This window comes from Marmota monax, unplaced genomic scaffold (assembly GCF_021218885.2).
Source record: "Marmota monax isolate L192 unplaced genomic scaffold, Marmota_monax_Labrador192_F-V1.1 WCK01_AAM20220418_F8-fsc00178, whole genome shotgun sequence".
NCBI lineage: Eukaryota > Metazoa > Chordata > Mammalia > Rodentia > Sciuridae > Marmota > Marmota monax.
In genome coordinates this window covers 265,558-292,230 of record NW_026694501.1, presented here as the reverse complement: position 1 = coordinate 292,230, position 26,673 = coordinate 265,558, and the positions used below count along the sequence as shown (strand labels likewise).

The following is a 26,673-nucleotide window of genomic DNA, read 5'->3' as shown; positions in this document are numbered from 1 at the left end:
GGTTAAAAGACAGAAGCTCTAGTTCTGCCTCTGAGGACATCCCTGCTCTAGCATATCTCATGTGCTTATTGTCTGTTTGGCTGTTTTCTTTTGTAAGGTGCCTATCATGTGTGTGGTCCATGTTCTTTTTTTGGTACTGGGGATTGAACCCATGGGCCTGTGAGCCACAAAACCCCAGCCCTTTTTATTTTTCACTCTGAGACAGGGTCTCACTAAGTTGCTGAAGCTAGCCTTGAACCTGTGATCCTCTGTCTCTGAAGTCGCTGGAATAACAGGAGTGGACTACCATGCTTGGCCACACTTAGTATTTTTTTGTAGAGAACAGTCTATTCTGAACAATTTTTGTATATATGATACATTGTTACTAAATATAGTCACCATGTTGTACAGTAAAATTTATTCTTATTTGAAATTTTGTATCCTTTGAACATCTCCCCAATCCCCTCTCCCCATTGACCCTTCCTGACTCTTGACTTAAGGTTTTTGTTTTTTCACTGGGGATTGAACCTGGACCTACCATATACTAGACCAGCGCTCCCCTCTTGGCCACACCCCCAGCCCTTCTCATGACTCTTTTTTTTTTTTTAATTATTTTTTTTAAAGAGAGAGAGAGAGAATTTTAATATTTATTTCTTTTAGTTATCGGCAGATAACTGAAACTCTTTGTTGGTATGTAGTGCTGAGGATTGAACCTGGGCCGCACGCATGCCAGGCGAGCGCGCTACCCCTTGAGCCACATCCCCAGCCCCTTCTCATGATTCTTGATGGCTTGAAGCTTTAAATTTTGGTATAGTTCAATTTATCAGCTTTTTCTTTTATGGTTGCTTAATGTTTGGATATCCTGTTCAAAATTCTTTGCTAATACATGAGTCCTATGTTATCTTCTAGAAACTTTTGTTTATCTTTCTCATTTAGAGAAGTTTATCTTTGTGGGTTTTTTTTTTTGTTTTGTTTTGTTTTGTTTTTTTGGTACCATTTCTTTTTTAGTGGGTACCAGGGGTTGAATTCAGGGGCACTTGACCAATGAGCCACATCCAAGCCCTATTTTGTATTTTATTTAGAGACAGGGTCTCACTGCTTTGCTTAGCACCTCACTTTTGCTGAGGCTGGCTTTGAACTTGCGATCTTCCTGTCTCAGCCTCCTGGCCATTGGCATTATAAGCTTGTGTCACCATGCCCAGTTTTATTTTTCTGTAGGGATCAAACCCAAGGGCCTTATGAAGCTAGGCAAGCGCTCTTCAACTGAGTCGCCACCCTCAGACCCTCTCTTGTTTGTGATGTGCGCTCAAGGTTAAGATCTCTTCTCTTCTCTTCTCTTCTCTTCTCTTCTCTTTCTATAATCCTCATGGATATCCAGCTACTCAGGGACTGGTTAATGAGAAGACTCCCTTCTCACTGAGCTGTGGTGTATGGGGGCAGCTGTCTCTGGACTCTCTATTCCCCTGGTCTATTTATCTTTCTGTGTTCCACATTGACATAATTGTAGTAGCTTTAAAATAAGTTGATCTCTGGAAATATTAAGCCCTTTGTTCTGCTTCCAAATTGTCTTGGCTGTTCTTAGGTTTTCATCTGGGAATTTTATGGAATTGTACTGAATCTAGAAATCAACTGGAGATTCGACTTTTTTTCTTGTTCCTTTTTCGTGCTGGGGATTGAACCCAGGACCCTGTGCATGCAAAGCATATAACCCACCATTGAGTTATAGTCCCAGCCCCATGACTTGACATTTTATTGTAATAATCTTCCAGCTGGCAAACATGTTATCTCTTTATTATGTCTTCTTAATGTCTTTCTTTTTTTTTTTTTGATACTGGGGATTGAACCCAGGGGTGCTTAACCACATCCCCAGCTCTTTCTTTCTTTCTTTTTTCTTTTCTTTTCTTTTTTTTTGAGATAGGGTCTCACTAAGTTGCTGAGACTGAGGCTGGCTTTGAACTTGTGATCCTCTTGCCTCATCCTCCCGAGCCAGGTGTGTGCTGCCAAGCGCAGTCCGTTTTTGTTTTTTATTTTGAGACAGGCTCTCATTAAGTTTCTAAGGGTCTGCCTAAGTCGCCCAGACTGGCCTTGACCTTTCAATCCTCCTGCCCCAGCTTCCCAACCTGAGTCTCTGCAATTATAGGTGTGCACCCCCACACCCAGCTCAATACTGTTTTATTGTTTTCTGGGTAGAAGTTTTACATATCTTATCTTAGATTTATTCCTTGGTATTGATTATTTATTTTAAATGGGGTATTTATTTCCCAGCCCCACCCCCCAAAAAAAGTTTTATAATGGGGTATTTAACATTTATTTTTCCAGATATTTGTTGCAGGTTGTTCCATTGGCACCTTACCTGAGATATACTGAGGTTAGTTCTAATACCAGCCACTTGGTTAGCGTGAGACTGCAGTTTTAAGGGCTTCTACGAGAGTGCCCTTATTTCAGAGACCAGCTACAAGTGGGGTCCCCTTCACTTTGCACTTTTGCTCAACCAGTTATTAATACAGGGGTTCCTGTGGCCCCCTCAGATTCAATTTGTGTGTGTGTGTGTGTGTGTGTGTGTGCATGTGGTGCTGGGGATCAAGCGCAGGTCCTCGGCATGTGCTCAAACGTGGAGCTACAGCCCAGCCCTGTAATTCACTGGAAACAACTCCCAGAATTTAGGAAGTTTCTGCCCTTGGGTTTATGGTGTTGTTTGGAGGGATGCACACGGAGGAGGGTCCTGTACTCAGCTTGTGGGGTTGTGGTGCTGCACCCTCCTCCTATTTCAGGGTGCTCACTGAGCTCTGGGGTCCAGAGTTTCTTATCAGGACATCATTACATAGGCACGATTGATTGAGTCACTGGCTCAGGCTTGACCTTGATCTCTAGTCCTCCCTCTAGGGAGGCAGGGGAGCTTGAAGCCCTAACCCTGTGATCTAGTGCTTGTTTTTTGGTGACCAGCCCTCATACTGAAGCCCACCTGAGTCATGTCATTAGAATGATAGAGACACTCCTATCACCCAGGAAATACCAAGGGTTTTTGAAGCTCTTTGCCAGGAACCAGGGTCAAAGATGAGGACCCCCCACCCCCTGCTAGCCCCCGTTAGAACCCAGGGCTTCACATAGGCTAGGCTTGCACTCTACCACTCAGCTACATCCCTAGCCCTTTGGTGTTTTATTTTGAGATAGGGCCTCTTACTAAGTTGCCTAGGCTGGCCTCAAACTTGTGATCTCCTGCCCCAGCCTCCCCACTAACTGGGATTGTAGGTGTGTGCTACCACGCCTGGCTCAGTATATTCTTTAAACCATACAAATATAGAGAAGTAGAATTGGTTTTTATATATTGACCTTGCTATAAATTCACCCAGGAGTTCTAATAATTCTTGCTTTAGATTCTTTTGGGTTTTGTTGCCTATGAATGATGGCAGTTTTATTGACTTACTGCTAACCCTCCTACATCCTGTCTTGCTATTGTGGTGTGTCACCTGTTAGGACACCTGGGATTGTGCCAGGCTGGTGCTCGTGGGCATCCTCCCCTCACCTCAGCCTTGGGGAGGGGAGGATGGCTCCTTGAGGGCTGGGTGCAGCTTCGTGGCAGAGCGGTGGCCTGGTAAGCTGGCAAGCTGTGACCCCAGAACCACAGGAAAATAAAACAAAATTTTAAAACCCCTTGTCATTATGTATGATTCTGCATTTGTTTTTTAATAGATTTCCTTTATCAGTTAAGGCAATTCCCTTCTCTCTCAAGTTTGCTAAGGGCTTTTTTTTTTTTTAGACTAGTGATTAAACCCAGGGGTGCTTAACCACTCACTGAGCCACATGCCCAGATCTTTTTTAAAATTTGTTATATATGACAGCGGAACCCCAGATCATCTTATATTTTTTTTACTAGAGGCAGGGTCTCACTAAATTGCTGAGGCTGGCTTTGAGCTCGCCATCCTTCTGCCTCAGCCTCCCGAGCCCCTAGGGGATAGGCGCCCGCCCTGCTATGGGCTGTTATAATGAATACAGGTACTGAATTTACCACGATTTTGGTTTTGTTTTTTGTTACTCTTGATTGAATGATTAATCTCCTTTGTTCTGTGAAATGCACTGATTTTGGGGAAAGTTTTCCATTAGTAATTCTCTTGCCTCGGGTAAACCTCTACGGTGCCAAGCTGGAAGTGCACTGACTTTTGAATGTTCATCTACAGATTTTTTTTGTGTGGCTGGAGTAAACCTGTCTTACTTATGATTTATTATCCTTTTTACACATCACTAGGTTTAATTTGCTAATATCTTTATTTAAAATGTTGGCACCTCATTCATGAGAGAGATAGTCTGTAATTGTTTTTCCTGCTATTATGAGATGTCATCAGTTTTTTTTTAATAGCAGGAAAAATAATTGTTTAATAATTAAGTCTTTTCCCTTCTTGTAATTAAATCTCTAGGTGAGCAGGTTTGAACACGGCACATAATATTCTGGTCTCTTCTCTCCCCTGCTCCTGTGTCTGACGACCAGCACAGCCTCTCTCATCCCCTCCACTGCTGCTCTTGTTTTTCTTCATCTTTAGGTTTTGACATCAAGATCTGGAGTGATTTGAATAGTTTGTGAGCATCTGGAAACTGTGTATAATTACCAGGAAGGAACTGGGGTTCACTAAGGGGAAAAATATGCTAGTTTTCATTTTGCCTGTGTGTGTTGGTGGGGGTTGAGTTCCCAGATTAGTTCGGTGTGCAGGCTAATCCCAGGCTAGATATATCTGGATTTCAGCAAAGTCCTTAGTGCAATTTCCTATTAAATCTTTATGACCAGCACGGCACATGTAGGCTCCTTAATGATGGTCCAACTTTTAGATTGATTTGCCTGTAGGTTATTAGCAGGTGGCACAAACAGGTCCAAAGAATGGGTGCCCCACAAGGCAGCCAGGGAGCCAGGAGCCTGTAAGCAGTCAAGCCAAGTCCTGAGGAGGGGGCTGCTGTTGGCAGGGAGGTTTGGGTGGGAGGCGAGAGGGTTGGGTGGGAAGGGCCGAGCAGTTTGCTGGAATCATCCAAGCACTAAAGAAGCTGGTGGTGCAGGTGTATGGCTGGGGCCCCCTCCTGGCCTCCTGACCATTAAAGAACGTGTTCTATGACCCCTGCCCAAGGACAGGGAGATAGAGTCATACATTTATACACAAAAATTTCCATATGGTTAAAAAGGGGGGCAGACACAATCAGATTGGGATTGTGTTTGTATGAGTATAATGAAATGTTTTGAGCCATTTGATATTTTAAAATACTATTTAGGCTCAGTGGTAGAGTATTTGCCTAACATGGGTGAGGCCCTGGGTTCAATCCTAGCACCACAAAAGGAAAAGAAACAAAAACTTTTTAATGACATGGGAAAATAAAAAGAACATAAAATATTTAAAAAGCAGGGTATAACCTAATGGCATGCATCCAGGGACTCAGGAGGCTGAGGCAGGAGGATCGAAAATTCCAGGCCAGCCTCAGCAACTTAGTGAGACTGTCTTAAAATATAAAAAGATCTGGGGCTGGGGATGTGGCTCAAGTGGTAGCGCACTCGCCTGGCATGCACAAGGCACTGGGTTCGATCCTCAGCACCACATAAAAATAATAAAAAAAAAAAAAGATATTGTGTCCACCTAAAACTATAGTAAATATTTTAAAAATATATATAAAAAGATCTGGGGATATAGCTCAGTGGTAAAGTGTCTATGGGTCCAATCTCCAGTAAAAAAAAAAAAAAAAAAAGGGAAGGAAAAAGAAATGAAGGAATACTCTCTCTCTCTCTCTATATATATATATATATATATTATATATATATATATACACACACACACACACATATCCATACATACACATATGTATGTATATATGTTCAACAGTACTTATTTGTAAGTCAGGATTTTATATATATATATATATATATATATATATATATATATATATATATAGAGAGAGAGAGAGAGAGAGAGAGAGAGAGAAACAATATTATGTATGTATGTATTTTTTGGTGCTTGGGGTTGAACCAGGGTCCCACCACTGAGTCACATCTGCAGTGTGGCAGAATTATAAATGATCTTAGTTTCCTTTTTCTACTTTTGTTACCAATATCAGAAAAAGAAAAAGTAAAAATTAGGTGTGAAAATAAAATTGTAATAAAATTGGAAATTAGCACACTGGATAGTTGAGGATTTAAATGTTTTTAAAAGATTTGATAATACTATTGTTTTGCTTTTTAAAAAGAATCCTTTGAGATACCTACTGAAAAGTGAAATATTTGCAGGTATAATTTGCAGATTCTTAGATAAAATCAGGGCTTTGCTTCAAAATAAGCCAGTGGAGTGAGTGAGTGGGGGTAAATGGGAAACAAGACCAGTTGTTAATTATTTAAATTAGGTGAGGATGTAATTATGTTATTACTTCTACTTTTACATATGCTAGAATTTTCCATAATAAGAGGTTAAAAAACTAGAGACTGTTGACTAGATGAAAAGGCGTGAGGACCTGTCCCCACTGTGAGGGAGCAGTCTTAGGGTCTGTAATCTGTTTTCTTCAGCTTCGTGATCCCTGGGGTGCTAGAGTGGGCAGGCTGTTTGGACTAGAAGTCCCAGTTCTGTACCCAACCTGATCACCCGCCTGGCCCTGGACATGGCTTCTCTAGGCCTGTGAGGAGAGAGGTCCATATAGGGGCATCTCCTTGGCCCCTCCCGGGAGCATGTTCACCAGGACAGATTGGTAGGCAGGGAGAGGTGGGCAGGACTGGGCACCTACGAGGGTGTTACTAAGCACAGGAGCAGCTGAGACAGGACCATCTTTATGGGGCTGTTTGTTTTTTTTAAACAGGTCTCTCTACATTGGCCAGGCTGGCCCTAGACTCCTGAGCTCAAGAGACCCTCCTGCCTCAGTCTCTCAAGCAGCTGGGACCATGGGGCTCTTCTAAAGGGTGTTTTCCAAACTTTTAATCATGCACCCCATTAGGAAAAAAAAATTTTAGTTTATACCTCCATGCACTCAATATGTTATTCCTGTACTATTAGACTACTGCATATTACAAAACAAACACACATTCTTTACACATTTTTTAAATATATATATTTTTAGTTGTAGTTGGACACAATATCTTCTTAATTTTTATGTGGTGCTGAGGATCGAACCCAGCGCTCCACACGTGCGAGGTGGCGCTCTACCACTGAGCCATGGCCCCAGCCCCAAACACACACTCTTTAAAGTTAATGATGAAATACCCATGTTTAAATGTCTTGCTAATAGTTATCACTTCATGTCTGCAGCCCAAAGTCTGAACTCTCTCAGAGCACAAAACGCACTTACAATGGATTCATTATTCATGACAGTGGCTGTGAGCCTGTTTCAGACAGTTTCCTTAACAATTGTGGATTTTGGGCCTGCCAGCCGCAGCCAGCCCCGACAGGATGGTTAATTGTGTCTCCCAGCTGGGGCTGACAAAGGCCGCCTCTCAGCAGGCTTGGGGTTGCTTGATGGTGCCCCCTCAGCCTGTTTCTGTGCAGGGGTCACATTCACACGCTGTCTGTCTGGCCAGGGTTCATTTGGCCAGCAGTGGAAGGCTTAGGGAGGGAGGAGTGCAGGCCCCTTCTCCTAGGCCCTCTAGACCCGGACAGGGCCCATTGTCTCATGTGCAAACAAAAGTAAAACTTGTTTATTTTGGATTAGGAAACAAGTGTAAACAGAGCCTGGGACAAGTGCCCCCTGGGAATCTGCTTTGACAGGTTCCAGGTGGTCCTCACATGTCACATGCGGTGTGGTGTCCTGTCCTGCTGTTTTCTCTTGCTCAGAGTGGCTGGGCAAACTCTTTAGGAGTCCTTATCATTCTGTGTTGATCTTATTTCTTTATTTTTATTTTTTAGGTACTGGGGTTTAACTTGGGTGTGATTACCTCAGAGCTACATCCCAAGTACATTTTATTTTTTTATTTTTAGACAGGGTTTTGCTCAGCTGCCAAGGTTGGACTTGAACATGTGATCCTTCTGCCTCAGCTTCCTGAATTGCTAGAATTACAGGTTTGCGCCTCTGCATACAACTCCCATCTGTATTATTATTATTATCATTGTTTTATGTACTGAGCCGCATACCTAGTCTTTTTTTTTTGGGGGGGGGGTGCAGAGGATTGAACCCAGGGCCTTATGCATTTGAGGCAAGCACTCTACCAATATATGCATCCCTAGTCTTTTAATTGTTTATTTTGAAGCAAGGCCTTGCTAAGCTTCTGAGGGCCTCTACGAGGCTGGCCTTGAACTTGTGATCCTTCTGTCTCAGCCTCCCCAGTCACTGGGATTAGAGCATGTGCCATAACATCGATTCCCATCTATAGTTTTGGCAAATGGACCTTAGCATCTTGTATTTCCATTTCTGTTTCCCCTGGGTGGTCTTCTATCACTTTATCTGTTTTTCTCAGCTTTACTCTTTTCAATGCCTTTATTTTATTTTTTTTGTAGTTCCGAGGATCAAACCCAGTACCTCACATGTGCCAGGCAAGTGCTCTGCCAATTGAGCCACAAACCCAGCCCCTCAGCTTTACTTTTATTTTCCCATTGTCATTTCTTTCCTTTTGAAATGTACCTACCCAAATCCGGCATGGTGGTATATGCCTGTAATCCCAGCTACTCAGGAGGCTGAGGAGGGATGGCAAGTTTGAGGCCAGACTGGGCAATTGAGTGAGATCCTATCTCAAAATTTTAAAAATAAAAAGAAAAAGTTCTGTGAATGAGGCCCTGTTCAATCCCTAGTACTGAAAAAATAATGTCCCCAGCTATGATGCAGTATTTTTAACAGTAGTGTCCATTGAATCTCTTATTTATTGAGCATCTGCTGCATATTTAGATTCATGTAAGAAACAAAGGAATGCATCAGGAACCATGGGACTTTATTTGTGCTGGGAAGGGAACTTGGAGGGTTCTTATCGGGTTTGCCCTTGAAGGAACTCTGGCCCAGTAATTCCATTTTCATAAATGTATCATAATCTCACATGAGTAGAATGATGGGCGGGGATGCAGGGGTTTATTGCAGCATTGTTTGTGGTAGAAAACAGACTGGCAACGATCCGTGTGTCCATCAGCCGGAGGAAGCGGGTCTCAACCCATTTTGGCATATCTGACCAGAGGCCAGGCAGGCCAGACCGGTGCCGCTCTGTGTTCCCGGGACATGGTAGGGGAAGAGACAAGGGCGGAAGGTGCATATTACATTTCTTAATTAAAAAGTAAAAATAAAAGTTATTTATATATGTACTATACATGTATAGTACATATATAAATTATTATTACTGTAATATTATTATTAGTAGTAGTCATAGTAGTAGTAGAACCAGAGATTTAACCCAGGTGTGCTTAATCACTAAGCTACATCCCTAGCCCTTGATTAATTTTTATTTTGAGACAGGCTCTTGCTAAGTTGCTTGGGGCCTCCCTAAGTTGCTGAGGCTGGCCTTGAACTTGAGATCTTCCTGCCTCAGCCTCCTGAGCTGCTGGGATTATAAGCATGTGCCACCATGTCTGGCTTATTATTATTATTTGAAGTTGGGGGTCCTGCTGTGTTGCCCAAGCTAGTCTTGAACTCTGGGTTCAAGTTTTCCTCCTGTGTAGCTGGGACTACAGGTTTGAGCCACCAGATCTAGCCAACAGTAATATATTTATCGTAGAAATGTAGAAATGTTTAGAAAAGTAGAAATGAGGGGCTGGTGCTGTGGCTCAGTGGTAGAGCACTTGCCTAGCATGCATGAGGTGCTGGGTTTGATCCTCAGCGCCATATAAAAATAAACAATAAAGATATTGTGTCCACCTAAAACTAAAAATTAAATATAAAAAAAGAAATGATTAAAAAATGAAAGTCACTGTTACCTCACTTCCCCAAACATGAATATTTTGTATTTTCTTTTAGTAAGTCAGCAGTAAATTATACTGTTTCCCACCCTATGAAAGTGGTATTTGTAATCCTCCCCATTGAACTCAGGTGCTCTGCCACTGAACTACATCCCCAACCCTTTTTATTTGGAGACAGGATCTTGCTAAGTTGTCCAGCCTGGCCTTGAACTCGGGATCCTCTGGCCTTAGACTTCCAGTAGCAGGATAACAGGTGTGTGCCATCATACCTGGCAGAAAGTAACATTTTTATCGTCTCTTGGATTATAAAAGTAAAAATTAAAAAGGAGTACATGTTGAGTGCATTAAACAAAAGTGAACAAGATTAGTGATCACTCCATCTGAACTGTTTTGTAACTTGCTTCATATATACAGTGAATCACTGTCTTTCAATAAATTCAGGTCTGAGTCAGCCTTTTTAGTGGCTGTAATATTGTGTTGTAAACTGCATTGGATGGACCTTCCTGGGCACTCCTTGCAAGCTGGCTGGGTTTTTTTGTTTTAGTGTTAAGGTCACTTCTTAGGAGTGGAAGAAAGAGCTGGGTCCAAGGTCATGTCACATTCTACATTCTGACGCACATGGCATATGCCTCAAGAAAAAAGTTAAGCTCCTAGCAGTAGAGACTAGTTCTTCCACCAACACAGTTTACCAATCTATTAAATTTTGGCTAATGATAGGTTAAAAAACAACATTTCAGCAGGGCACGGTGGCGCACACCTGTAATCCCAGCGGCTCAGGAGGCTGAGGCAGGAGGATTGTGAGTGCAAAGCAAGGCATTAAGCAACTCAGACCCTGTCTCTAAATAAAATACAAAATAGGGCTGGGGATGCAGCTCAGTGGGTAAGTTCCCCTGAGTTTAATCTCTGGTACCCCCCAAAACAACAACAACAACAAGAAAACAACAGTTCATTCGAAAAAAAATTATTTCCTTGTTTTTTTTTAAATATTTATTTATTTTTTTTTAGTCGTAGTTGGACACAATAACTTCATTTTATTTATTTATTTTTATGTGGTGCTGGGGATCGAACCCAGGTCCTTGCACATGCTAGGTGAGCGCTCTACCCCTGAGCCACAACCTCAGCCCTTCCTTGGTTTTAATTTATAATTATTTGTAATTAAGCTGGTCGCTTTCCTACTTCATTTATAAAGGCTTGTTTAAAACAGTGCTGCTACACCACTTAGTCCATTGCCTTTCATTGAATAATCTCTTTATTTCCTCTAGACTCAAAATGCCAGATTTATTCCATACAATATTCCCAGTATGATGGAGTTCATTTCTGAACTCTTTCATTGTTCTCTCCAGTACTGCGCTGTTGAGTCACTGTGGTCTTATAATACATTTTACTTTGTATTAAAATCAAGGGGCCAGTGTGGTGGCATTCACCTGAGGTGCCAGCTATTCAGGAGGCTGAGGCAGGAAGAACACTTGAGCCCAGGGGTTGGAGGCCCACCTGGGCAACATAGACTCCACCTCAAAAGTAAATTAAGTGAAATAAAATGAAAGTCCTCCTCAGTACTCTTTTAATTTGCATCTTGACTCAATGGTCCCCGTCCTGGTCCTCCCAGGCACCCCTCCGGGGTAAGTGTTCTACCCCTGAGTGGTGGAGTGCTGCAGCCACAGGGAGGTCTGCAGCCCTGCTGTGCCCTTCCAGGCCTTGGGAGTCTGTGACAGTCTGGGCCGCCTGCCGTGCCTTTGCGCCTCTTCTTCTCTGGAGCTCGTGGGTATTGCTTGCCTGCCAGGCTGCTGCAGCCTCCTGGGCTCCAGGCCTTGGCCTAGTCTGACTGTCCTGACCAGCAGCTGCCTCCCTGGGAGAGAGGGAGCCAGAGGGACGAGCTCTGCCAGGCGTTTGGGCGAACCTACCCAAGGCCGGAAGCCAGGGGGCTTGTCTCACTCGGGCTGGCTCCTTTCCTACCCTGGTTGTTGCTGGGATGGGCTGCTGCCCCCCTGCAGGTTGAGGTCAGCACTAATAATAGCCAGCTTAATCCTGCCAGGTCTGGGTGAAGGCCAGGAAACCAGAGTGCCCCGCCATCTGTAGATGCCGACCATGGCCCTCCCATGGGGGGACCTGGGAGCCCAGGGCCTGTCCTGGGAACCTGGTACTGGAACTTGCTGGGAGACCCAGCTAGGAAGCCACGGAGGACACCCTCTCAGGTGCTAGGACCCTTGTCCTATCTGGACCCTGTTGTTCCCCATGGGAAAGGCAGCTGGAGCTGGTGAGTGGAAACCCCTGTGGGGCCCTTGTGGACTTTGAAACCCAGCACATGGTCTTTGAGGAACTGTAAAAAACATTTTATGGGAGGGAGGAGGACATGGAGTTGGCTAAAATAAGCATCACACAGGGTGGGGGGCTGGGCTTTCTGGGCCCGGAGCCTTCCTTTCTGTCTCCAGCGAGGGTGGGGAGCACCTGGACCCCCGTTAGCCTGAGGCACAAGTGCTCTGTGAGGAGGCCATGGGGTCAGGGCGGGCAGTGAGGGCTGGCAGGGGCACTCAGGGCAATGTGTGCGCCCAGGCAGGAGGATGAGGAGGTGACATGGGAAGGCAGGAGCAGGAGGGGCTGCTGGGGACTCAGGGCAGCCAGTCACTCCTTGCCCTGATTCGTGACCTGACCCTGTGGGAAGAGGCTGCTGGCCGGCAGGTTTCTGGAGGCTTCACCTGTAGCTCTTGGACTAGGGAGGGAACAGTCCTACTTGGCAAAGGACAAAGGACAGCAGAGGGTGGAGTGGGCGAGTATGCCAGGCGAGGCCTGGAGGCGACGTTGGGCAGCCAGGGCTCCAGGTGCCTCTTCTGGGTCCCGCTCACCCAGGCTCCCCTCTGGAGCAGTTTTGCATGTAGGAAGGGCAGGAAGCCGAAGGCCCAGGGAAGCAGCATTAGAGTGGTTTTGAAAGTTGCTTGTAATGTAGGGTTTCTTTCTGATTACAAAATTCGTGTACTTGATTATGGAAAGTTTGGAATTTCTATATAGGAAAATATAAAAAAAGAAAATAGCCATCCTTGGTTCCTCGGATGGTTAGATTATGCCATGGGAAATCACTGTTTTTGGTTAAAAAAAAAAAATCAAAATGTCAACAATTGCCCAGTGTGGTGGTGCATACCTGTAATCCCAGTGGCTCAGGAGGATCATGAGTTCAAGGCCAGCCTTAGCAAAAGTGAGGTACTAAGCAACTCAGTGAGACCCTGTCTCTAAATAAAATACAAGATAGGGCTGGGGATGTGGCTCAGTGGTTAAGGGCCCCTGAGGTCAATCCCCAGAACCCCCCATGCCCCCCAAAAGTCAACAATTTCATATGGTTCAGCCAGATAACTATGATTTTTGCTATATTTCCTTAGTTTCTTCCTTGAATAAGGACTACTTTGAAAAAAAAAAAAAAAGTGGAATTTTTGGCTCCAGAAGTGTTATTTAGATTTCCATGCTCCATTGGTCACCCCAGCCACCCCCAAAATCCTGTAATCCAGTGGAATGGACAGCCTAGTAAAATGAGGGAGCTCAATGAAATAAAATTTTGTGTAAGAGTCTATAAATGACAATCATAAATTCAAGGTCTAAGTTGATTTACTTAAAAAAACCAACCAACCATGGGGAGGGGGCGGTGCCAGGGCTGGACATGCCCGTGAGCGCTCTGCACTGCGCCCCTTGCCGCCCTGTAGTTTAACTGCTAAGTCAGCAGTGGTTTCTGAAGCAGAGACACTTCTAAATTGCTGAAATCCAGGGTATTTCTGTCTCCAGTCTGCACCCCTTTGTCGTCCTTCACTGGCTGAAGAACTTAGGGGTCGGGGCCTGGGTGTCCCTGAGCTTTCTCCTGGTGATGTTAGGTTCGAGGCTCAGTCCCCAGTTGCAATGAGGAGTCTGGGGACACAGGAGGCGCAGGCCTGTGCAGACTTATGGGGTGTCTTGACATAAGCTTGTATTTAAATCATGAGGCAAGAACGAGGTGCGAGGTCTGAGCCCCAGGACCCTTCGGCAGTAAGGGATCAGGGAGAAGGAGCCGCTCAGGAGCCATGTGTCCTGGTTGCCAAGTGGGTGGGGAGGTTTATAAGAGGTGGGAGGTCACCTGAGAAGGAGACAGAGCCATTGGAGGTGATCGGTGACCTTGACAGGAGGTTCTCTGGCCAAGGAAGAGGAAGGTTCTTCCAGGACAAAAAGATGTCCCCTCTGGGTAGACAAATTAGAAAAGACAACCAGCGGGGGGCCTCCGGCTGGCCCAGGAGAGACTGACAAACTGGCCTCTTAGCCAGGAACCCTTGCGAGGGGCCCAGCTGACCAGCTACCAGTAGCACCAGTGCCGGAAGCGCCGAGCACAGAGCAGGGCCAAACTGTGCCTGGTGCCCAGGGTGCATACTTAGGAGGTACCTGTTACACGTGTGGTGGCCACCAGCAGGGGCCTGCGCATAGCGGCAGATCCAAAACCCAGGAAGGGCCCAGAGAAGGCAAGAGGGCTGGTGCGGCTGGCTGTGCCTGGAGTTAGCTCCTTCTACCCCAGTGGGCATTTATGTCCTTTAGGGAAGCTGCCGGCCTTCCCCTGGGGCTCGGTGCAAGTGACTGTGTGTTGGTGAGACTTGGTGCCTGGAGGGCAACTCTGTGTTTCAGGGAGGAAGAGCCTGTTCCCGCTATTCCTGACTGCAAAGTGCTGTCCCCTGATCGTTGTCAGAAAGCCGTACCCCATTCCCAAGGGGCCAACACTGTGGCAGCCGGAGGCCCAGAGGGTCCTTATCCACCCTAAAGATGGCAGCACTTTCTCTTTGTCCCTTAAGTTTTTTTTTTTTTGTCTGTGTGTGTGTGTGTGTGTGTGTGTGTGTGTGTGTGGTGCTGGGGATGAGCCCAGGGCCACTAGATTGCTAGCACATGCTCTCCATTGAGCTGTGCCCCGCTCTGGTTGGATTTTTTCCAAAGATAAAAGTGAAGCATGTTGCTGGGCGTGGTGGCGCACCCCTGTAATCCCAGCAGCTGTGGCGGCTGAGGCAGGAGGATTTCGAGTTCAAAGCCTGCCTGGCCAACTTAGTGAGGCCCTAAACAATTTAGGGAGACCCTGACTCAAAATAGAAAAAATTAAAAGGACTGGGGATGTGGCCCAGTGGTAAAGTCCCTCTGGGTTACGTCCTTGATACCACCAAAAGAAAAAAAAGTACAGAAAGGTACAGAGAAAGGGGTAACAGGGCTCTACCCACAGAGGTCCTCCCGAGGGCACCCTGTCACTGCCCCCAGGTGTCTCTGGTCCCGCTTAAGCCCTCTAGCTCCTTTGTTCCTGTGCAGCTGGATGGCGCTGTGTCCCGAGACTTGTCCTCTGGGGGCACCCCAGGATTTCTTCCATCCAGCTCCCCCACATTCCCTAAAGCAGGGCCCCTGCCAGGATGGGCCACGTGGCTTTCTATTTAGGAGGTTTTGGTTTTGGAGAGGGGTTGCCATGAGCCCCCTTTGGTGTCCTTGTGCTTTTGTGATAGTCATATCTCTGTGGGACAAATTCCTAAAAGGGGGATTCCAAAATCCAAGGGAGAGACCCTTAATTTTGAGGCGTGCTGCCCTGTTAGCCTCTGTGCACTCCTGTCCCCTAGCTGGAGTGGGTGAGGGCCTGTTGTACCCCGCCCCCATCACTGGCATGACTAATAAGCTTTTTGGGGACTGCCATCCTAGAAGGTGCTAAAGCTATCTTCTTTAATTCGTTTCCATCTGGAGACGTAGTTCATCTGGCTGCCCAGGCGCCCTCCCTAGGGGACACTCCAGTGTCCTGCCTCCAGCCGGTGCAAAGACCCAGGTGACGGATGCCAGAGTATGGCCCTGCACTCTTGTGCTTGTTGGCTTATCTCTGGAAAGACACCAGGGACTTCATGATGCGTCCAGTCCTGATGGTTCTGTCCAGCATGGTACTGAAACCTCCGTGCATATCTTAGTGATGGTCATGTGTGGGGACAACTTCTAGAAGGAGCATTCCCCTGCGGCATGCAGGGACCCGAGTTCACAGGTCCCTAGGGCTTTCCCTGGAGGCTATCAAAACACTTCCATGTCTAGAGTTGGGCCAAGCCCTTCTTGGTGTTCCCCTATCGTCACTTGCTGGGTCTGGGGACCCAGAGCAGGACAGATGCTCCAGAAGAGCCCAGGAATCCCTGACACCTCCAGAGCCTCCATAGAGCTACCCCACCTTCCTCCCAGCTCCCTTGCTCCTGGTGGAAGGGAAGGCCTCGGGCTCCTGCTGGCTCACCTGCTGAGGAGCCAGAGGAGCGTCTTGGTGTGGGACAGTTTAACACCCTGTGTCCATGCAGGGCGAACAGCAGTGGGCCTCCAAGGCCCTGGGGCGTGGGCAGCATCAGACCATCTGTGCAGCTGGCACACATGCCTCCACTGTCTCCCTGTACTCTCCCAGTGTGGGTCTGTCCCCTCTGGAGACCCAGGAGCTCTGGGAAATGGCCCCAAGCAGCCTTGTCACTTTCAGCCCCTGTCAACACATGATCCTTAGTGCAAGGCCTTTAGGACACTTTGGGGCTCCCTTTTCATGAAAGCAGAGTGTCTGCAACAGAAAAATCAGGAAATACAGAAAAGGAGGGGGCCACCGATGACGCCTCCCCAGTGACTCACGGCCCTGAGTGTTGACATTTTTGTTGGGGAAGTCTCATGCCTGGTCCCTGTGCTGGTCTGACTCAGTGCATTGTCCCCACAGGGAAGTCCCACCTGGCCATCGTGCAGAAGGTGAACAACGAGGGTGAGGGCGACCCCTTCTATGAGGTGCTGGGCCTGGTCACCCTGGAGGATGTCATCGAGGAGATCATCAAGTCCGAGATCCTGGACGAGTCGGACACGTACAGTGAGTCCAGCACTCTCCACAGGCCCAGAGGCCCTTCACTGCTTGAGTCTGGAATCATGCCCCTGGGGAAGGCGGAGTGCGGGTACAGGGTGGCCCCGGTCACCAGGCTCCCTGCTGGTGGGGTGAGCTGGGAGCGCCTGCTGAGCACACGGAGGAGGCCACCTTGGCTCCTTCTGGCCAGAGGGAGTGGGAGCTGGGGTCTGGCTCCAGTCTTTTCCAGGTCCTCAAGGGATAGCAACTTCAGTTCTAGATCTTTCCCTTGCAGCTGACAACCGAAGCCGGAAACGGGTGTCTGCAAAGAACAAGCGTGATTTCTCCGCCTTCAAGGATGCTGACAATGAACTCAAAGTCAAGATCTCTCCTCAGCTGCTTCTGGCTGCCCATCGCTTCCTGGCCACAGGTAGGAGCAGGAGGCCCTTCCTTTGTTGGTGGAGTTAGTTACTGGAAGTGGGCTGTGGTGGGTGCAGGGTCAACACAGCTGCTTTGGGAGGGCCATCCCTGGGACTCTCCTGCAGTCTGCTTGCTGTCCCTGGGCTGCTACTGCAAACTTCTACAGAAGGCCTGGGGGAGTTTTGAAAATAAGTGGTGAGAGAGGAACTCCTTAGGCGCTCACCTGGGTGCCCCCAGCCCACTGAGGCTTGTGGAGAGGTAAGGAAAAGGGACCCTTGCACTGGCAGTGGCTCCTCTGGGTGCAGCCCACACCCCTGGCCCTGCTTATCTGCACTGAGAAGCCTGCTCTAGCTCTCTTGCCCTCTTCCCTGCCCTCGCCTCTGTGTGTACTGGTTCCCACAGGAATTATCTCTAGATCAGTGACATTTCTCTCTTCTGACCCCTGATTCAAAGCTCCCTTGGGGACCCAGGTGACAGTTTAGAAAAAACCTGCCTACTGCATCCCCTCTCCCCCAGTCCACCTTCCTTCCTAGCCCTCACTTGCTAAGGGTGCCATGAGTCCTTCTCCTTTGTTTTCATAGGAGCTCTTCCTAAGCACTGGCCACAGGCCAGGATTATGTGAGAGTGGTCTGTGCGTGTTAGACCACTAACCTGCAGCACCCTGTGAAGTTTTTATCCCCATTTTACAGATGAGGAACCGGAGACTCAGGTTAAGTCATTTGCCCAAAGTCACAGGCTCTTAGTACAGAAGCCACACTCGGAGGCCTGGCAGGCTGACAGTCTGGGGTCTCAGCAGGGAAGTCAGGTGCACACCCTTCCTGGGAGGTGTGGCCTGAAGGAAGAGCTCAGCAGGGTGGAGCCATCCCAGGCCAAGTAGCCGCTGCAGTGCAGCAGTGGCCCCGCCCCAAGCCTCGTGTGAAGTCTCCTCTCTTCTCCCACAGAGGTGCCCCAGTTCAGTCCCTCTCTGATATCAGAGAAGATTCTGTTGCGGTTGCTCAAGTACCCAGATGTCATCCAGGAGCTCAAGTTTGATGAGCACAACAAGTACTATGCCCGCCACTACCTGTATACCCGGAATAAGCCGGCCGATTACTTTATCCTCATCCTGCAGGTGAGCACTGCCGTCCTGGGCCCAGGCTGCCTGCCCACACCACTCTGCCAAGATGCTGGGGATGCGCGGCCCGCCCTTGACTTCCACATGCCCCCCGCATTGTCCTCTGTCCCACCCAGTCCTCATTCCCCTCTGGTTGTAACCCTGACCCATGTTCTTGCAGGGGAAGGTGGAGGTGGAGGCAGGCAAGGAGAACATGAAGTTTGAGACGGGCGCCTTCTCCTACTATGGGACCATGGCCCTGTCCTGGGTCCCCTCTGGTGAGTTACTGGGCTGGGGCTGGGTTGTCCTCCTGCTCACGGGAACCGAGTGCAGATGACTTGGGAGGGGGAGGCTTCTGGGGCCTAGACGAGGTAGTCTGGGGAATAGAGTGGTGTGCGCCCTTGGAGGCCCGGGGAAGAGATGAGAGGGTTTGGATCCTGGGGGATTTTATTCCATCAGAACCAACCCTGACCAAAAGGCAGAGGCTGAGCCCCTGAAAAACCAAGCTCACCAGCACCCACCTCACAACAAGCTGATCTGGTGACTGACAGGAACTCTGGACACCCACTCCCCATCCCTGTCCTCACTTCAACCTGCCTCCCACTCTGTCCCTGCTATGATGGTCAGTGGGGGCCCAGGCCAGCTCACCGTGCCAGTCCACTCTAATCTCATCTTGCTCCCCACATCGAAGGCCACTGACTGCTTCCCACTTCCTGTCAGAGCCAAATACCTGCAGCTCTGGGGGCTCCCGATGCATCCTCATGGCCCTCTCCCAAGGCTGGCTGATCTTACACCTCAGCACCACTCCCTCCGCTGCCCCCAGGCAGCGATTTAGGGATTTAAGGACTGAGAAAAGGGGATGCACCCCCTCAAAGACAGTTACGATCTGGAGAAGAGCCTCTTTAGTGTCCTTAGCTTCTCTGATTCTGGGTGACTCAGACTTTTCTGCCTGAAGGCCAAGTGGCTCTGGTGGGTGCCTGGCGCTGTAGGTGAAGCCCGCATCTCACCCTGCTCCTCCACCCTCCTGCCATGGAGGCTCCTGCAGGCCGAGAGCAGTCCCTGTTGGTGCTGGAACAGGCAGGCTCCTGGAGAACTTCTGTGCTGGCCTGTCACTGTCCTTAGACATACAGGACCCTATGCGGGGGCCAGAGCACCCATGACTGCCAACACGCAGCTCAGCCCGTTTCCTCTGCCCCCCACCGGGATGAGCCAGGGCACTGCAGGCTCCTGGGGGTGAGAGACAGGGGGCTCCTGAGCTGGGCTCTGGAGCAGGTGGGCTCACCCACATGCCTCAGGCTGCCCTCTGCAGCTCAGCTTGGCCGAGCAGCTGGGGCAGTGAGCAGGGCAGCAGGCCTGTGAGCCCTTCCCAGTGCTGCTGGAGGCCACACAGCTCCCACTTGGAGTGACCAGGAGGGAGGGGAAATGGCTCTCAGCACACTGGGCCAGCTCTGCCTCTGCACAGGGCTCCTTGGTCTGCCTAGAGCACCCCGCCTGTCAGAGCCCTCCCACCCCTGCCCAGAGCAGACTGGCTCCTGTCGGGTCCGCCTCTGTCCTATTCCTGTGGCTCTGTGTCCTGCCTCCTGACCCTGCAAGGTCACTGACCTCCTCTTCTCTTGCTCCAGTTCCTTCCACCCAGGCCGGGTGTCCGCTTGGCAAGCGGAACTCGCTGCTGTCCTGGCTCTCAGGTAACACAGCATGCGAGGAATTCACACTGCCACCTGTTGTCCAAGCTGCGCACTGCACCTACATTAACCCTGCCCCCAGGCACCTGGGCATTCCACCTGGACACACTTGGTGGCCAGCTGGGTCCTTCCTCTGGTTGGCCTAGTGTCCAGTTTCTAGATGGCTTTGCCTCAGTCCTGAAAGGGTCCCTTAGTCCTTGAGAAGGCACCCCCAAAAAACCCTTGGCCAAGCCAAGGTGTACCGTCTGGAGGGGATGAGCCCAGCCGCTTGGCACCCTGCTCCAGGCTGCTCACAAGCCCCACAGGGTGACGTTATCTTTTCACCTGAGACACTTCCCGCCCACCCTCACGCTTGCCACTTGGGTGCTCAGGTCTGTCACCTGCTGGCCATGCCCTCAGGCCAGGCAGCAGCAGGCATGCGGAGGTAGGCCCGGAGCTCCTCACACTCAGGAGGTGGGAGCAACACTGCCCACTGTGAGCAGCTGCCAGGAGCAGGAAGCGACAGCCCATCTAGTTAGAGCTTGGTGGCTTCTGTTTTTTCTCTACTATAAACTGGGATATTTGAGTCAGAAGTACTTAGGGAAAGGCCTGGTGCTGTGTTGTGCCTGGCCTCAGCTCTGTCCCACCCGACACGTCCCCTGGGAACAGCGGGGCCTGACATGGTGAGGCCGAGGCTGCTGGGCCCCATGTGCACCGGGGGCTGGGGGCACCTGAAGGTTCTATCGGGGCTGGAACCCATGGTCAGGGGCATGTTTGAGCTCCTTGGGCCCTGACATCCTGAACCCCATTACCTGTAAGCTGTCCCCATCTGACAGGAGTACAGATGGGCTTTTCTCTTCAGTGCTTCAGCTCGCGATGCACTGATTTGACCCTTTGTTTGTCTAAAAATAGCAAATACAAAGGTGACCTGGAAGAAGCCACTTGCCCCGTGTGACTCCAGCCCTCTCCCTCCTCACTTGTTGCTCCCCGAGTGTGCGGGTGCATGCAGGGTGTGACCCCGCGTTGCTTCTGCCTCTGGGAGCAGGGGTGCCTTTCTGGAAGGTGCTTTGTCAGAGCCACATGGTCATGGAGCAGGGCTAGCATCACCCGTTCATTCTCTGCTTTAAGTGTATTTGCTGAAGGAGTCTTTGGGGGGTGGGTTTTGGGGACTGAACTCAGTGGCACCCAACCACTGACTCATATCCCCAGCACTATTTTGTATTTAGAGGCAGGGTCTCACTGAGTTGCTTAGTGTCTTACTTTGAACTCGTGATTCTCCTGCCTCAGCCTCCCGAGCTGCTGGGATTACAGGTGTGTGCCATACCTAGCTGGAGAAGTCATTATAGATAATACCATGATTTTTAAAAATTGTGCAAAAACTTTTCAGAGTTTAAGATTATATTCTTAGGATATTCTTTCAGAAACAGGATTACCAGATCAAAGAACCCTAATATTTGCCATTTTTATTGTTTTTTTTTTGATCCCCAAATTAACAGTTTATTGGGAAAACAGAAAAAAAGTTTTTGAGAAAATTAAAAAGTACCATAATTTCATTTCTCAGAGACAATACTCTGATATGTCCTTATAGGACCTCTATTTGTAAAAGATCATTTGCGCGGGTTTTAAATTCCATGGTTGAGCCTGCACTTAGCATGCACTAGGCCTTGGGTTCCATCCCCAGCCTAAATAAATAAATTCTGTTCCTGTTTCAAAAGGCATTCCATCATTCAGATGATTAATGTAAGATATTAAGTAATACTCCTGGTATTTCTAACTTTTTCCTGGAGGTAAATCAGAGGTACTGCTTAGCTACTTGCATGTGACCCTCTAGTGAGCCTGTTTCCTGTTCCTCGGTGGGCGTACCCAGTCACAGAATGGCCAGACTGTATTTTCCTAGATTTATTAGAGAAAATCTGGCTTTACTTAGGCAGAAAAATAGAGGAGTACTTGATTTGATCTCATTTGGTAAAAGCTGTGTGGGTCCTTGAATTGCTGGGTTCAGTGTTTGTTCTCTCTGCTGGCTATTTCTTGGCATAGCTAACTTAGTAGTTAGTAACTTTGTAGTTAACTAAAGCAAACCCCCTTGATCCACTTCCTGTTTGTGTAAAACAAGTTGCAAGCACCAGGTGCCTGCCTGTAATCCTAGTGACTCTGGAGGCTGAGGCAAGAGGATTGCAAGTTTTGAGGCCAGCCTCAGCAATTTTGCAAGGCCCTCAGCAACTTAATGAGACTCTGTCTCAAAATAAGAACATTTTAAAACAGGGCTGGAGATGTGGGGATGTGGCTCAGTGATTAAGTGCCCCTGGATTTGATTCCTGGTACCAAAAAAATAAAATAAAACAGACAAAAATAAAACAAGTTGCATTCACTGGTGACTTCTCTGAGTCTTTCCTTGTTCTCTGTGTTTTTAAAACTGAGCTAATGGTGAGCTGTGCCATGTAGGGGCAGCTCCTTTCCCCCTTCCTCGGCTGGGTTGGGCTGGGCTGGAGTTGCCACCCTTTCCTGGGCGGAGAGGCCTGTGCTGCCTGGTGGCTGGGCTGTGCCACCCGCCATCCTAGTTAACCAGGACCCTCGGGGTTCCTGTGAGGAACCTGCCGCCCTCCTCCTCCTGACAGCTGGCTCTGACAGCTGGCTAGGGTGGGGGCAGACAGTGGACTGGCCCCGTCCTGAGCTGAGCACACCTCCAACTCTGTAGCAGTGACAGGCATCATGGGGCGGGGTTCCCACTGAGAGAGTGAGGACTGTATGCTCTTCTTCTTAAGAAATGTTCTTTGTTTTTTTTTTCGTTGTTGTTGTTGTTTGTTTGTTTTTAATGTGGTGCTGAGGATCAAACTCAGTGCCTCACAGGTGCTGGGCGAGCGCTCTACCACTGAGCCACCACCCCAGCCCTAAATGTTCTTTTTGTTTAAAAGTATCTAGTTTAAGTCACTTAACATAAGCTGGTATTGAGACAAAGGTAGCTGCTTGTCTGTCACTGGAGGGTGATCACTATGTGTTGCCTGGGACTGATGAATTTGGGGGGTTCACCAAGGGGTTCTGTAGCCGCACATTTCCTGTTGACCAGTTTGCTTGGATGGACTGTTTAACACTTACTGCCTGACACTAGCTTGGTTAGCCATGAGGCTGATGCAGCTGGAGCTTCTGTGTGCTTTTGTTTGTCCCTAAGAACTGTCCTGCTGGGCTGGGGCTGGGGCTGAGGGGCAGAGCGCTTTCCTAGCATGTGTGAGGCACTGGGTTCTATCCTCAGCGCTGCAACTGTATATAAATACACAAATGAAAAAAAATAACAACAACTAGGGAAGAAAAAAAGAACTGTCTTGTTCTTGGAGAGGGACCATGTCCCTGTCTCCCCTGGGCTGAGCTCAGGGCATAGCCTAACCTGCCAGCCTCTGCTGTCCCCACAGACCGCTCCCCATCGCACCCCATGCCCCTCAGCCGCTCAGCTTCCCTCAGTTACCCGGACCGCAGCACAGATGCGTCCACCACGTCCACCCTGGCGGCTGGCAGCAACCAGCTTGGCAGCTGCACCCTGGGCCAGTACGTCTCGGACTTCAGTGTCCGGGCACTCATGGACCTGCAGTACGTTAAGGTGAGCGCCCTGCTGCAGCCCTCGTCCCTGCTCAGGACCAGCGGCCTCTTTCCTCCCCCGCCAAACCCGACATCTTCCTCCTCACCTTGCCCTGTGCCTGCTGGGAGCCCCGTAGGCCGGCCTGGCCGCGCCCTCTCTTCTGCCTGGGCCCCAGCCCTTGCCCACCGCACTCGCCTCCTGCCCACAGATCACACGGCAGCAGTACCAGAACGGGCTGATGGCCTCCCGCATGGAGAGCGGCCCACAGTTTCCGCTGGACGGGTGCACCACCTGCACGGAGAACTTCACCGAGAAGCCCGAGCTGCCCGCGGTGGATGAGACCACGACGCTGCTCAACGAGCGCAACTCCTTGCTGCACAGAGCCTCCCCGGACAGCGCCATCTGACAGCAGGGCCCGGGGCCCTGCCCGCCCCGCAGGGCCTCCCCAGTGGGCCACACCGAGAGAGGGGGCCTGTTAGGCCACAGGGGTGCGGATTGCCTGTGTGACTGAGCAGCCAGGGTGCTGCTGACAGGGACCTCTGAACAGGCTGCGGTGGCGCTGCCAGCCCTGGACTGGTGGGCGGTGGATCAGCCACCTGAGCAAAGGCTGTTTCTTACTGAGGACTTCTAAACTAGGCTCATTGCTCCTCTTTTAAAATATCATTTTGGGAAGGGAAGACAGGGTTAAAGAACTTTATGTTAAAAAAAAAAAAATGTTTTTTCAAAACAAAGAAACCAAAACTTTAAAAGGGGGAGGGATCCCCACCCTGGAAGCAATAGCCATAATCTGCTCCCAGCCATGACCTTCCAGCCTATGTCCCTGCCTCGGCGAGCCCACCCTTTCCTGCAGAGCGGGGACCAGTGCCTGTAGAAGGAGTTGGCTTCTTCCAGAAGCAAGGAACCCAGGCCTGAGGTCAGCTGCTTGAACATGTGCACACCCAGGGCCGACTGTGTCTGGGTAACTGTGACCAGGGGCACAATAGCCCTGGCCACGGAGAAGAGCACATCTTCTGTCACCGCTGGACCCAGGAACCTATCAGAACTCCGTGGATGGGCTCTCCCGGTGAGTCAGGGCTCGCTGAGGATTCTCCTCCGGCCCCCCAACTCCCCTTCACCTGGTACGGAGTGAGCAGTGTCAGGCGGGCCATAGGTGTCACGCTGCTCCCTGCTCCCCAGGCTTGCCTCTGCCTTGCCAAAGGCCCCCCTTGGTGGGCAGGGCATCTATGCCAGAGATTACTTGTCAGGTACCCCTTTTGGATCCAGGGGTGAATCTGGCCATAGGCTTCTGTGCTGTAGCAGCCATGACCACCCACCCATCCCCACCCTACAAGAGGAGCCAGGGCCTACCTGGCCCAGGAAGCCACCCTTCTAGATTCCTCCTCCTCTCCAAGCCCTAGTCCCTCTGGGGGGCTGTGGACAAGAGGGCATGTTGAAGCCACCAGGACGGTTCTTCATGCCCTTTCCTGTGGCTGGCCGAGGTCACCTAACCTTCTTCACCCCCTTATGGGATCCCATCAGTGGGGTTCACAAGGGAGAGGTCTGTGGGAGAGCAGAGGAGTAGCCTCGTTTCCTCTCATCCACATGACCCTGGTGTGAGGGCTCGGACTGGCCCGCGCTGACGCTGGTACTGCGTGAGAGCCTCCCACACCTGCAGGAAGTCCTACCCCAGGGCCTGCTCCAGAGCTCCTGGCTCCCACCATGGGGGAGGCTGTGGGACCAAGGGCTGCCTTCTGTCAGGAAGCACAGGAGCTGGGGCACCAGATCCAGGTGAGGGAAGCTGCCCACCTTCCGCCTGCGTGGCATGTGTTCGTGCCTTTCCTCAGCCAGGGCAGTCCTGTCACCCAGTGCTCTGCTCTCCAGGCACCTAGAGAATCCTAACTCCTGGCACTAGGGAGTGTCCTGCCCTGGCCAGTCTAAGGCCTCCCCAGGCGCAGAATTAACTCCTAGAAGCCTGGGGAGCTGTCGATGCCTGTGGGCTCTCGACCATAAGGGAAAAGAGAGCAGCTTGCTTCTGAGTCCCCACAGGAGCTGGCAGAGTTGTGTTCCTGAGAGGCCAGGGTGCCGGCAGAGCAAAGCACGTTGGCCCAAACCTCGTGGGTGTGTGTAGAGCAGAAGGAGCAGGTGCACTCACTTCCACAGCTACCTCTTGCACACACAGTCACTACCAACAGGTGGTCCCCCTCCTCCTCTCCCTTTCCCATTGATAATCACTTCCTGAAGAGGGTCATAATTATTCCCAGATATCACCAGTCCAATGACTTCCTCCTCCCAGTGCAATTTCTCACTTCCTATTCCAACCTCTGGTTCCTGGGCTGAGCCATACCCTGGACCTGGCCTGCTCCGCTTGTCTTCCTGGGCCAGGGAGACCCTGGCAAATGGCATCCAAATGGGTAGGCAAGTCACAGCCACCGTAGCAGATGACTCCTATTTATTTTGCGTAAGATTTTAATTTGTATATTTTTGTGATTTATTTTGGCATTGTTATGAGTTTGACTCTCGGGGAGTTTTGTTGTTATGACTCTTGTGTCTTTTGTCACAAAACAATGATAATATTTGCTAAACAATATACGGAATTTATTTTTGATTGGTAATAAAAAATGAAATATATGTAAGTCTTGGTGAGTCTGTGGCTTGCATTTGAGTTCTATGTTCAGCATCTGTGACAGAGAGGGAAGTGACTGTGCCTGACTGCCACTGTGACAAGGCATGGAACATAAAGTGCTCTGGGGCTGTGGAGCAGTGAAATGCAAGCAGAATTGTAACTTACAAACACACAGAATCAGGGCTGTTGTCACAAGTGCTGGAGAGTGGCAGCTGCTAGCAGACGTTCAGAGCAAATGTGCTCAGCTGCCACCAGCACAGTCCTACAAGCTGGAAGCCCTGTGGCTCCTGCCTGCAAGTCCTGGAGGGCGTGTTGGAGTGGGTGTGCTGTCCTTCCCTTTCTGGGGGCTGAGAGATTACCAAGCCTGATCCAAGAATGTGACTGTATGATTTCATAACACAGTTGCTGTCTGTCCACCCTGGTGGGCTCACATGGTTTCAGAGTTGGAGCGCTGGGGTCCCCTGAAGGGCCACTCCCAGAATGGCAGCTGTGGAATCTTTTTTTTTTTGGTACCAGGGATTAGGATTGAACCCAAGGGTGCTTAACCACTGGGCCACATCCCCAGCCTTTTTTTATATTTTTACTTAGAGACAGAGTCTCCCCGAGTCACTGAGGCTGGTTTTGAACTTGCTATCCTCTTGCCTCAGCCTCCTGAGCCGCTAGAATTAGTGGCATGTGCCACCGTGCCCGACATCAACTGTGGAATCTTGTGGCACACAAGAGTCCA

The 26,673-nt window shown here is 49.6% G+C and overlaps 1 protein-coding gene across 2 annotated transcripts in view; it reads left to right on the top strand.

Annotated features, from left to right (window-relative positions):
* Positions 1–25,956, top strand: part of Cnnm4 (cyclin and CBS domain divalent metal cation transport mediator 4) — a 39,325-nt gene extending 13,369 nt beyond the window's left edge. The window contains exons 2-8 of one of the 2 annotated variants that reach the window (XM_046420054.1): positions 16,489–16,632; positions 16,898–17,032; positions 17,964–18,133; positions 18,297–18,393; positions 19,738–19,800; positions 23,181–23,365; positions 23,553–25,956. In XM_046420054.1, the coding sequence (XP_046276010.1) occupies positions 16,489–16,632; positions 16,898–17,032; positions 17,964–18,133; positions 18,297–18,393; positions 19,738–19,800; positions 23,181–23,365; positions 23,553–23,750 (992 nt within the window). In that variant the 3' untranslated portion in view covers positions 23,751–25,956. The remainder of the gene's footprint in view (positions 1–16,488; positions 16,633–16,897; positions 17,033–17,963; positions 18,134–18,296; positions 18,394–19,737; positions 19,801–23,180; positions 23,366–23,552) is intronic. The other variant, XM_046420055.1, reaches the window with a different exon arrangement.
* The last annotated feature ends 717 nt before the right edge of the window (positions 25,957–26,673 follow it).